Raw genomic sequence first — 13712 nt, forward strand, 5'->3', positions numbered from 1 at the left:
TTTTGTATCCTCAGCAGGTGAAATTCCTCCTTGTGCTATTTTTATTATGCTGGTTAATGCATTCAAGTCAAATTTCCTGTGTCTATTGGTTAACAACCTTGTGAGCTTAATGGGTTATGATGAGTAAAATGCCACAAACATGAATTCAACCTTAATACATTAACCAGTTATTAAAGTATAGCCAGGAAAGGAATTTCAACCCCTCTGTGCAGATTATAATTGATCTAGTTGTGTCAGTTTTATTACTGTTAAGATAGCTGACCTGATTTACTTTGAGATATGTACTCTGCTGAGGAAATAATTTTTGTTTTTAATAAGTAATAAAGGGAAAATGTGACCTGCATTTGGTGATCCCGATCCTGCTGTTTATTCTGAGTGAAGGATTTTGAAATCTGCTTTCTAAATTTGATCTGAGTTCATTTGTAACTCGCTATCCAGATTTATCACATACTTTAACAAGGAAAAAGTTTTAAAGATCAAACAGAGACCTCTAGCGGGCTCCTGGGAGAGCGTAACAGATTTCTCACTTCAGAATACTGATAATTGCATCAATTATCTTGGAAAATGTAACCAAACCTAAATATACTTTGCTCTTAAAAATTGTGCTTCAGTAGATTACTTAATATTGAGTTATGTAGGAGGACACATTTCATTTGATAAAATAAATTGTTATTAATAAGCGATGATTTGGGAACAAGTATTGTGTGTGAAGAAGTGGGCCTTAATGGCCTGATTAATTTTTAATCTTTCAGTTTACCAATCAACTCCCTGGATCTCCACCAGCTCATCCTACTGTACTTTACAACCTATAAACCTGCATCATAGGTTCTTCATCGCCAACCAATACTGCCAGTCAGGAGTAAAACCCTTGCAGGTTGAAATTCCTGTGTGTGGTATTTAATGCAGGTGTAAATTCATGTATTTTATATAACTAGCAGATATCTTGTGGCATTGATCATGGATAGACTGAGGTCAGGAGCAGGGGTGTTAAGGTTAATGCTAAGCCGGCCTATCCCTTTTAAGGTTGCTGATTCATTGCTCCCCGTGGAAATCCAGGATATTGTCATTTAGAAACTCGTCAGGTCAATTAGCGGTCAATTTCTTGTAAATTTCAAGCTCCAGGATGAAGTGCCTGATTTTCTTTCTCTTTTAAGATTGTTTTACATCTGTCACGCATTGTGACATCTGCAGTGTAACAGTGTGTGCCCAGCACAAGACAAGACTTGGAGAGCACATAGTTTTATAGGGCCCAAGTTTGCCCCTAGGGTTAGAACGGCGCACCTCCGTGTGGTGCGGCAACTTTTTAGAACAGAAACGGCGCCTATTATTGACCTTGGTATTCTCCCCTCAGTCCGGTCGATCCAGGCGCTAGGCGCAGTGCAGCAGAACGTGTCGGGGGGCGGAGCCAGGTCCCGGCGTTGAAAACAATGCCGGGACCTCTGCACATGCGCAGTAGAGTGTGCGCGCATGTGCAGTAGCTCCTCGCAGCCTGAATCTGGGCAGGCTGCATGGGAAGGGCCGGAAGAACGCCATACCTAGCCCTGGCCGAATGGGCTCACCGGGCATTGAAGTTCGGGACTCGGGCTTCCCTCCCGTTCAGCTCCCCTACTCCCTCCCTCCCGTCCAGCTCCCGTTCAGCCTCCCTCCCTCCCTCCCTCCCTCTTCAGCTCCTCCCCTCCCTCCCGTTCAGCTCCCCTCTCCCGCCAGCTCCCGTTCAGCCTCCCTCCCTCCCTCCCTCCTGTTCAGCTCCTCCCCCCCCCTCACGTTCAGCTCCCCCCCCGCCCAGCTCCCGTTCAGCCTCCCTCCCTCCCGTTCAGCTCCCCCCCCCACATTCAGCTCCCCTCCTTCCTGTTCAGCCTTCCCCCGCTTCCCCCTCCTCTCCCCTCCCTCCCCCTCACCCCTCACTGACACACACTGGGGGGGCATCCCAGCACGCTGTTGGAGGGTTCCCAGTGCTGTAGCAGGTGAGTAGAAACTTAATTTTTTATTTATTGATTGAGATTTTTATTTTTATTTATTTTTTTTTTGATTGATTTATTGGTTGATTTATTGATTTATTTATCATTTATTATTGATGGTGCCTCTTTATTTGTAAAAGTGAAGTGTTTAATGTTTGTAAACCCCCCCGCCCCCCTACCTTCCCCCATCTTTCGTTCCCTACGCCTGATTTATAAGTGTAGGCAAGGTTTTTCTGAGCGTACAAAAATCTACACTTACTCCATTCTAAGTTAGTTTGGAGTAAGTTTTCACTGCCTAAACTTGCAAAACAGACGTAAGTGGCTGGACACGCCCCCTTTTGGAAAAAAAATCTGTTCCAAATGAAACTATTCTAACTCACTAGAACTGGAGCAAACTAAACGCCGAGAATTGCAATTTCTAAAATGCTCCATTCTAAACTAGTTGTTCCAAAAAAATAGGAGCAACTCAGGCCGAAACTTGAGCCTATAACTTCAGGGGGAATATATCATGTCATACACATTTGTATTGTTATATATGTAGCAGGTCTCCTGTCTTAATGTGAGTCAGAAATTACTTTGCTGTGAGTGGGGGCGGGGGAGATGTAGGGTTGGAGATATTCCTGAAGGTTTGATCATGTAACATTCTGACCATGTGACACCTGATCACATGACATCCGATCACATGACTTCTGTTGCTGCATTTACCAGATTAAGGGTGGATCCCTGTAGTTGAGTATTTTTGCTCTTGCTTTCATGCCAGCAGCCATTGTGTGACAATTTCCAAGAACCAAGAGACCACCCGTGAGTGGGAAAGAGGGGAAACCGAGGGCGGGGAGACAGGAAACGGAGAAATCCCCCCCCATTTCGATTGATGAGACACTCGAAATGGGCAAATAGCTCAACTCTCTGTCAACGAATGCCCATGTCTGTTGGATTCATATAATCTGTCAAGAGGATTGTTAACCAATCGCAAGTTCCGGGTTTAGTGCATGCCTAATTGTTGGAAAGCTTTTAAAAGCCAGCAAAGAACGACTAAAAAAATGATTAAGAAAGGGAAGATAGACTATGAAAGTAAACTAGTACAAAATATAAAAACAGTAAGAGTTTCTATAGCTATATAAAAAGAAAAAGAGTGGCTGAAGTAAATGTTGGTCCCTTAGAGGACGAGACCGGGAAATTAGTAATGGGGAACATGGAGATGGCAGAAACTCTGAACTAGTATTTTGTATCAGTTTTTACAGTAGAGTACACTAACAATATTCCAACAGTGGATAGTCAAGGGGCTATGGTGGGGGGGAAGAACTTAACACAATCACTAAGGAGGCGGTGCTCAGTAAGATAATGGAACTAAAGGCAGATAAATCCCCTGGACCTGATGGCTTGCATCCTAGGGTCTTAAGAGAAGTAGCGGCAGGGATTGTGGATGCATTGGTTGTAATTTACCAAAATTCCCTGGATTCTGGGGAGGTCCCAGCAGATTGGAAAATTGCAAATGTAATGTCCCTATTCAAAAAAGGAGGCAGACAAAAAGCAGGAAACTATAGACCAATTAGCCTAACATCTGTGGTTGGGAAAATGTTGGAGTCCATTATTAAAGAAGCAGTAACAGGACATTTGGTGAAGCAAAATTTGGTCAGGCAGAGTCAGCATGGATTTATGAAGGGGCAGTCATGTTTGACAAATTTGCTGGAATTCTTTGAGGAAGTAACAAACAGGGTGGATAAAGGGGAACCAGTGGATGTGGTGTATTTGGACTTCCAGAAGGCATTTGACAAGGTGCCACATAAAAGGTTACTGCACAAGTTAGAAGTTCACGGGGTTGGTGGTAATATATTAGCATGGATAGAAGATTGGCTGACAAACAGAAAACAGAGAGTCGGGATAAATGGTTCATTCTCTGGTTGGCAATCAGTAACGAGTGGGGTGCCGCAGGGATCAGTGCTGGGACCCCAACTATTTACAATCTATATTAACGACTTCGAAGAGGGGCGGAGTGTAATGCAGCCAAGTTTTCTGACGATACAAAGATGGGAGGAAGGGCAATGTGTGAGAAGGACATAGAGGCTGCAAGAGGACATAGACAGGCTAAGTGAGTGGGCAAGAATTTGGCAGATGGAGTATAATGTTGGAAAGTGTGAGGTTATGCACTTTGGCAGGAAAAATCAAAGAGCAAGTTATTATTTAAATGGAGAAAGATTGCAAAGTGCTGCAGTACAGCGGGACCTGGGGGTACTTGTGCATGAAACACAAAAGGATGGGATGCAGGTACAGCAAGTGATCAGGAAGGCCAATGGAATCTTGGCCTTTATTGCAAAGGGGATGGAGTATAAAAGCAGGGAAGTCTTGCTACAGCTGTACAGGGTATTGGTGAGGCCACACCTGGAATACTGCGTGCAGTTTTAGTTTCCATATTTACGAAAGGATATACTTGCTGTGAAGGCAGTTCAGAGAAGGTTCACTAGGTTGATTCCGGGGATGAGGGGGTTGACTTATGAGGAAAGGTTGAGTAGGTTGGGCCTCTACTCATTGGAATTCAGCAGAATAGGTGATCTTATAGAAATGTATAAGGTTATGAGGGGGCTTGACGAGGTGGATGCAGAGAGGATGCTTCCATTGATGGGGGAGACTCGAACTAGAGGGCATGATCTTAGGATAAGGGGCTGCCCATTTAGAACTAAGATGAGGAGAAATTTCTTCTCAGAGGGTTGTGAATCTGTGGAATTTGCTGCTTCAGAGAGCTGTGAAAGCTGGGACATTAAATAAATTTAAGACAGAAATAGACAGTTTCTTAAACAATAAGGGGTTATGGGGAGCGGGCAGGGAAGTGGAGCTGAGTCCATGATCAGATCAGCCATGATCTTATTGAATGGCGGAGCAGACTCAAGGGCCCATATGGCCTACTCCTGTTCCTATTTCTTATGTTCTTATGTTCTAAGCCTGGAACTTGCAGGGCCGCTACGAACGCGTGTGCACCTCGTATGCTCCCGTAGAGGCTGCGAATTTAGCCCCATTTAAAGTTTTGTGTTTTTCTATTTAATTTCTCCCTTAATCCCTTGTGTATGTTCCAATCTTTATTTTGCTTTCTGTACAATGATTTAAATGTAATTTATATTTCCTGTTTTTTACTTCCTGCTTTGCTGTCTGTGAGGATTCTTCAATCTGATTGGTTGATCAGCCTCCCTGTTGCTTGTCCAGCTCATAGACACCACAGAACCCCCGTAGAGGGTGCCAAATTCAAACTGATGCTAGAAAAGAGGATATCTGTGCTCTAAAGCCCGCAAAAACTTTGTGGCCAGCTGTTTTCGAGGCGAACGGCGAGCACCATTCCTTCGCCATTGACTGCAAAATCTGGGCCAACGTTATAGCAATTTCAAATGTAGAAAATGCTATTGTATCGCTACATTCAATCATTCGCTTGTCAATTCTGTATTTATTTTGGTTCTGATCATATTGGAAACCGTCGTTTAAATGTCTTCATCATGATTGGCTGATGTGACAATACATTCTTTCCGATTCACTCGTGCAAGTTGGTGGACGACCAAGGCTTTAAAGGAGAGGGAGTCAATTGTGAGGTTCTCAGAGGAGAATGGGAGCCAGACATGGAGGAGGGACCAGGTGGAAATCAGAGATAACTTTCACATTGCTGCGGCAGTGGTTCAGGTGGGGGATACCATTGAAACATGTCGCTCTCTGGGTGGCTTTGGATAGAGAGAAAAGAATGTCAGTAGCTTCATCAGGCACAGGGACCACTCGGCTCCAGACCACATTACAGCCTTGGTTCAAAGATGGACATGAGCTGAATTCTGGAGGTGAGGTGAAAATGACTGCCCTTGACATCAAGGTAGTATTCGACTAAGTGTGGGACCAAGGAGCCCTAGTAAAACTGAAGTAAAAGAGGATCAATCGGAGAGTTCTCCAGTGGCTTGAATTATATCGGGCAAAAAGGAAGATTGTGATAATCGTGGTTGTTTGAGGCCACATCAGATTCAGGACATCTCTGCAGGAGTTTCTCAAGGCAATGTCTTCGACCCAAATACCTTCTGCTTCATCAATGACCTTCCCTCCATCATAAAATCAGAAGCGGGACTGTTCACTGATGACTGCACAGCGTTCAACTCCATTCGGAATGAACAACATCCAGGTTTGGGCTGATAATAGGCAAGAACAAGCCTAACCACCACCCCTTGACATTTAATGGCATTACCATTGCCGAGTCCCCCACCATCAACATCCTGGGGGTCACTATTGACTCAAAACTCAACTGGACCACCTGCATAAATGCCGTGGTTATTAGAGCAGGTCAGAGGATGGGTATTCTGTGGTAAGTAGCTCCCCAAATCTTCTCCACCTACAAGGCACAAGTCAGGACTGTGATGGAATATTCCCCACTTGCCTGGATTGGTGCAGCTCCAACAACACTCAAGAAGCTCAATACCATCCAGGACAAAGCAGCCCGCTTGGTAGGCACCCCATCCACCAGCATAAACACCCACGCCCTCCACCACTTGTCCCGTGGCTGCAGTTGTGTACTAGCTACAGGAGATACTCATCATTGAGTCTTTGGCCGCTTCTCCCACCCCACAACTTCCACCACCTAGAAGGACACAGGGAGCAGATACATGGGAGCATCGTTACCTCCAAGTTCCCCTCCAAGTCACACACCATCCCATCTTGGAAATGTATCGCCATTCCTTCATCGCTGGGTCAGAATCCTAAAACTGCCTATCTCACAACATTGTGGGAGTACCTTCACCCCATTGACTGCATCGGTTCAGGACGGCCCATTGCCACCTCCTCGAGGACAAGTAGAAATGGGCAAAAAATGCTGGCTTTTCCAGTGATGCCTGTATCCCGAGCATGACTTTAAAAAAACAGTTGGGGGCCTAATTTAACAATGCTAACAGCGATTTTTCTACTCTTGCATGTACCATGGGATCTGTTAAATGATTTTTCTTCATGTTGTCAGGAACAAAAGGATTTATGTTTGCAGCCTGCACATGTTTGTTGCTAGAGGGAGCTATAAAGTGGATACTTTGATGTTATTTGTTGCTTGCAACCTATAGTAACATTACTGAAAAAATTCCCTCAGAAATTGTGAACACATTAGATTTCACCTCGTTAAAAAAAAAAACAAGGTGATTTTCCTCTCACCTTCATTTTCAAGATTTTGACCTGTAGCTCTCGGGTGAGATGTGTGCGAAGTGTCTCTCTGCTGTGGTGCAGAGAGCTTGGTTTCAAAATGTTGAAAATCCAAACTGTGAGATTAAAAGCAATTTATTCTTTCAGCCTGGTTACCCCACAGGATTCTGGTGGGCCACTGTGGTCGGGTCACCAGCCTCCTCCACCCCTACCACAAATCGGCAACCTTTGACCCCAGCTGGTTGGTCTCCGGAGACGAGGATTCGAGCGTGATCTGGTGGAATATGTTCAAAGGAGAGGTGTTGCACAAATTCGTGCTGCACGCAGGCCCAGTTCTGAGCCTGTCAGTGTGCCTGGAAGACTGCAGTGTAAGTACTGATAAAGTGAAAGTAAATAACTTCACACACTGATGACTTGGCTGCATTATGACAGAGCGGGACCATAATAAACCATTGATTTAGTGATGATAAAATCATGATATTGATGTTGATATAAAAAGGTTATGTACTAAACATTTTTATTACTGTATTTAACATTTTAATAGGTTCTAAATGGATGTAATGTGTGTAGTAATGGTGTGTTTACAATCGTTTCTTAGCTAGATATACTCGTTGAGAAGCACATCAATATATTTGCTGGCACAGCGCCTAACATAACTAAAGCTCTGTGTCCCGGAGCAGGATTCTGCACAGGGCCCACCTTCATGCTTGTGATAGCCATAACCATTCCCCTATCTCCCACCACCCCCCCACCCGCCCCGCCCTCTCTACATTCCCAAGTTGTGGCGATTACAAATTCATTTTGTTATGTCACAAGGAAGCAGCTGTTTCATTTTCGGCACGTGATTTCGGTCACTGTGTGCTCGGGGAGCTATAATTGACAGCATCACATCTGGGTCGGGGAAGGGGGAAAGCAGTGGGGTTCCCTGCTTCTAATTGTTATCCAGCTGCCCTTACTGTGGGATGTGTGTGCGTCGTTGGACAGGATCGAACACCCTTGTGCCAGAGAGAAGCCGACAGCATGCACTGTCAGGACTCACGTGGCAGTTCGGTCACTTGGCCACCAGGCCTTGGAGGATCACTGCTGTCCTTGGAACCATACCTAACCAAGGGGGCAACGTCTTGGGAAAGGGAGAAAATGGAAGAGGTTTTCGACAAAGACTTGTGTGTTGTAGGCCATGGAGGAGGCGCTTATTAAGGGTTTCTGTGGATTTTCATTGCTGACGGAGAAATTGTGTGGCTGGGACCTCCTTGATGTTACTGCTTGTTCAGGTTTGCACTTGTCAAAAGGTGGCAACGCGCATGTTCTAGGTCCCAATAATGTACAATATAATGCTCCTTAGCGCTCCCCAGATGCAAGATAGGAATGTTTGATTCTTTTTGGCATAACTAAACGCGGCATTTATTTTCTTTCATTAGCCAGACACACACCAGAGTATTTGCTGTTTGGCAAATGATAACTCTGTAGCATTGCTGAGTCTTCAATGTCGAACGTGCCTGATGCATGCAAGAAAACATCTCTCCCCTGTGAAGGTTATAAAATGGCGCCAAGCAGAAGACCTCCTTGTAGTTGGCTGCGATGATGGAACAGTTTATGTCTGGGACATTGAGACCGGTATGCAAATATCTCCCAAATCCTATTGAGGTATTTTCCAAAATCTCTTATCGAATGTCATTTAGCAGGGGTTGTCCATTTCCTCTGCAGCATTCTGCCGACGAACATGCATTGTGAAATTTGCTTTTTAGAGCTGGCAATGGTGATGATTCTACAGCAGAAAATAATCAGAACTCTAAATTCGGCCAACTTTTAGGCACTTGCACTTTAGTGTTCAAATCCTGAGGCAGAGAACCATGACCTTTATTCAACCTCAAAAAATTGCATTTCTATAGCGCCTTTAGCGTAGTGTCAGCCGTGGCTCAGTTGGTAGCACCCTCGCCTCTGAGTCTGTGGGTTCACGTCCCACTCCAGAGCCTTGGGCACATCCAGTGCAGTGCTGAGGGAGCGCTGCACTGTCGGAGGGTGCTGTCTTTCAGATGAAATTTTAAACCGAGGCCCCGTCTGCTCTCAGGTGGACGTAAAAGATCCCATGAACTATTTTGAAGAAGATCAGACGAGTTATCCCCAGTTCCCTGGCCAATATTTATCCTTCAACCAGCATAACAAAAACAGATTATCTGATCATTATCACATTGCTGCTTGTGGGAGCTTGCTGTGCCACAATTGGCTGCTGCATTTCCCACATTACAACAGGGATTACACTTCAAAAGTACTTCAGTGGCTGTAAAGCGCTTTGAGACGTCCTGAGGTCGTGAAAGGCGCTATATAAGTGCAAGACTTTTCTTTCTTTCCTCCCTTCCCTCCCTTCCCCCCGCCCCGCCCCCTCCCCTCCCTCCCTCCCTTCCAATGGTGCAGCGATGAAAATCGGGGCTGTACAAGAGAGCAGAGATCTCGGAGGGTAGTCGGGCTGATGGAGGTGACAGAGATAGAGAGAGGCGAGGTCATGGGGGGATTTGATAAAACGAAGGATGAGAATTTTAAAATTGAGATGTTTTAACTTCACTGCAGTTTCTGATCTATGGTGTGGTCTGTAGATCTGTTGGAGGCTGGCTCACATTTGGAGACTCGTTTTTCTGATGATCATTGCACATGATACGGGTGCAAGCATGGGAATTGGCATGGAGCCGATCCCAGGGTGTCTGAATGCTGGTGTTATGATGTGTCGTGATGCAAGCACACAGATGCATGGAGTTAGCTCCATCCATTTAGCAGACCAGTAGAGGAGGCACCTAGTTCAACAACAGCACAGAAGGTGCATAAAAATCTGGGTCTGAATTGGCATCTGATCGCCCGAAGTCAGGCCTTTTTATATTTGTGAGAAACACGGATTACACGATGGGCTGAAATGGCCTCCTTCCATGCTGTAAATTTCTATGATTTGAAAACCATTTGTCAGCCCTTTGCAGCATTCACAGAAGGATTTTTCCCATCGGTGTCGTAATATGTTTTTGATGAGAAGTTCGACTGCCTGCTCTTGTGGTTCGGATGGATCTTATAGATCCCATGGCTCTATTTGAAGCTCTACCAGTGTCCTGGCCCAATATTCCTTCCCCAACCAATACCATCAAAGAAGCAAATTGACTGTGCATTGATCATATGGCCATTTGTGAAATGTCTGATGCAGAATTTGCCTACATAACAATAATCTCCCGAAGTCAGGCCTTCAAAAGCAATTCATTACATAAAATGTTTTGAGACATTTCAATGCGATAAGCTGCTATATAAATGCAAGTATTTTTTTAAACTATTCCATTTGTAGGAAAGTATCACTGATTGGCTCCCATCGTGTGTTTGATCGTTAAGTGTTTAATAGCAGTGTGTGACATGCAAACAATCCTAGATATTCTTCTCTTTTGATCCTTGTCAAATGTGTTTCTCATTTTCTAAACTTCTCTCGGTACAAAGGTTTCCAGTGACTTTGAAGAGCACAAAGTAAGTCTTGTCAGTAATGGATCTATTCCCAGAGCACAACAACCGTGTAAAATACCAACTCTTAAATGCAGGGGAAATGCAAATACTCATTGAGTAAAACAATTCATTAAATATTTGAATTCAAAAACCTTAAAAATTGCTGCACTGATCGATAATGAATAGAATGTTGTGCTGAGTGTGATATATTGGTGGGTTTATTTAACTCACAGCAAACTATTCAGCCATACATGGAGCATCCTCGTCCATTGCTTATACAATTACCAGCCACACCCAATGAGGTTCTTTACATTTGTTTGTTGGCTTTTTGTTAATCATTGCACGAATTAACAGTAGAAAGCAAATTCAGTGGAGTAAGAGGACCAGCCACTTACTAAGGTGTGCGGTTGTTAGGTATTTATGCTTGGGGTCACCAGACACCAGGGGGCGCCACTGTTGGAGATCATCGGGTTGTACGCGCGCGTGCGCGGTCACTGGTATATAAGTGCGGGTACCATGTCACGCGGGTTACTTTGGGCGCGAATAAAGTTGGATCAGGTTTACACCTGAGGCAGTTTACAGTAACAAGTCTTTTGAATCATTACACTCATTACAGCGTTGAACATGAGCAACCCATCAAGAAATATTTCTGCAATATTTCCTACAGTGCCTTTTTCGAAGTGTTTTTTAAAACAAATGCATGCACAATTGTTTTTAAGTTAAGGTTTTTGTTACTTGGAATGTATTTGCTTGATGGGTTCTTTGCTTAAGAATTCATAGCAACACATTGCTATTAAGAAGGAGTTGGTTTATTAGTAAAGGTTTAATAATCACACCACACATTACCAGTTCATCCACCAGGCTCACAACCACCTGCCTCACCGTGGATCCCCTGAACCCAACTGGCTGGGGTTTTATTGAGTCTTGTGAACATCGCATGACTGGCAATGCCACTCCTAACTCAACATATTCACAGATGCATATATTTCATGACCAATGTTCTCGCTAAGATGCACGTGTGGCCGCGCAGTGCTCTGCAAGTCCCCGCGCAGGCCACTCACCGGCTTTTACATTGTAAATACCCCACATGCACAGACATTTAAAGGGGCCGCGCATTAAAAGAAACCAAGTGCAGCTTACAGAGAACGTTGTTTGTGACTTGATCACCATCGCTTTCTCAATAGCTCAGGAAAGTGCAAGAGTTAGCTGTACAAATGGGAGGAGCTCCCTAGACCACATGGTGGCCTCCGCAACCCATCAAACATCTCTGCACTCACCGGGGCAGCTCTGCGGTCTTTATGTGGGTAGAATTTCCTCACTGTTAAAGTTCAGCAAGTCCTTTTCGGCAAGATTGTATAACTTGCTTGGAGTTACTTAGATTTAGAACGAGTTTCTTGATCCAATCTGTTATGTAATGATGTGTGTATCGTCCCAGTACCTTAAATGTATTGTAAGCACTTTGCCACACCACAGAGGGCGCTGCGGTGGGAAACCCTGGTAGTACCTGTAACAGGTGCTATATAAGGCTGACCATCACACCTGGGAGGGACTCTGGAGCTGAACAATAAAGGACGAAGGTCACAGCAGTTAGACTTACACCAGACCGTGTGGAGTCAGTGATTTGTGTGCTACATACACCACACAATCCATTAGCTGGGTTCACAGGTTATGATCAGGTTAACTCATGGGTTGGATGAAGGTGCAGAATGATGCTTGGGCTATGGTTTCTTGTTTGAGTGGCTATTCTTCACAAGTGAGGCCAGACAGTGAGGGTGGTGACAATCCAGTTAAATCTAATCGTATTTCTCACCCGAAGTATACAGATGCACATCTTCCAGCGGGGGTTAATAGATCCTGATCAGAATGAAGCTGTCAGGCTGACTTAGTCTCTCCTTGTGCAAGGGTATAGGCCCAATTGTGGGATACCAACACAGTGCTCACAGCATATGTTGGAGAACAAAGCTGGGTCTTCCAGCCCATACGGTTCAGCACCACACCAGACCCTTACTCATTGGACCAACAGGAGCCAATCATCTCTGAGCTCCATAGTGCAAAGAGGATGGATGGGGAACCTCTGTGAACCTGAATTATTTAGCTGCAGCTAATCTCTGTATATATTTTTTGTCGATCAGATAAATGTATTGGCGTAAAACAGGCCCAAAGCATGCCAATTTAGTAGTGGAGTTGCCTGCACCAATCAACGTAGACATCCATGACTAAACTGTAATGACAGATTCTTGTTACTGTAAACTGCATCAGGTGTAAACCTGATCCATCTTTATTCGTGCCCAAAGTACCCGCATGACATAGTACCCGCGCTTATATACACCCGTGACCGCGCACACGCACATACAGTCTGATGACCTCCGACAGTAGCGCCCTCTGGTGTCTGGTGACCCCAGGCATCAGTACATAACATAAACCTATCTAGAAAATTGTATTTTGTGTCTTTGATCACCTTCATTTATGTTATTATTTAGTTCACATCCTCTCTCAAAAGCTTGACCTTGGAATTATATTGTTCCCAGAGCTATTGCTCTGCCAGCTGAACCTATGACTGCAATTGCCAAAATCCCATCGTCTGAGCATATGCATCATTGACTATATCCTAGATACATTGGTGCAATTTCAGTCCAAGTGCAAGTATGCATTTTGCCATTCTGCAACAATATTTATTCATTGGTTTCTCCAAATTATTTCAAAATAAGTTGCACTAAGAAGTTTTTCATGGTAAACTCACAGAAAAAACAATTTACTTTTCACAATGCACAAAGTCTCTGTGACAAATTAATAGTGTGATTAACACCACTCTTTGTTTATAGTTACTATTCTATACTGTTTCTTTCTTACTCAAAATGATTTATTGAAAGATATTTAAAATGACTTTGCAGTGACTGTATTTGGGTTTTCTCAGTGCAAAATTATATTCTCAAGGCGTAATAAGATTTTCTGGTGGGGGACGGGGGCGGGGGGAGGGGAAATTGCTTCGCGCCCCGTTTAGGGGGCGGTGAACAGCTGCGAGGCGGGAGTTCCTGCGCCAGCCACGGAAGTCCCGCCCCTCTCGCGATGTTGGGGTTACCGTCCCCGAGAGGAAGGGGAGCGCGTAAATAATGCGCGCTGTGGGGTGCGGACGGGGAGAAAGCAATCGGA

At 44.5% G+C, this 13712-nt stretch overlaps 1 protein-coding gene across 1 annotated transcript in view; it reads left to right on the forward strand.

Annotated features, from left to right (window-relative positions):
* LOC139228327 (WD repeat-containing protein 72-like) overlaps positions 1 to 13712 on the forward strand; it is a 173712-nt gene that overhangs the window by 32518 nt on the left and 127482 nt on the right. Inside the window, exons 11-12 of the mRNA XM_070859512.1 lie at positions 7245 to 7465; positions 8516 to 8711. Coding sequence (XP_070715613.1) covers positions 7245 to 7465; positions 8516 to 8711 — 417 coding nt within the window. The remainder of the gene's footprint in view (positions 1 to 7244; positions 7466 to 8515; positions 8712 to 13712) is intronic.

The sequence above is a fragment of the Pristiophorus japonicus genome, chromosome 17 (assembly GCF_044704955.1).
Source record: "Pristiophorus japonicus isolate sPriJap1 chromosome 17, sPriJap1.hap1, whole genome shotgun sequence".
Lineage (NCBI taxonomy): Eukaryota > Metazoa > Chordata > Chondrichthyes > Pristiophoridae > Pristiophorus > Pristiophorus japonicus.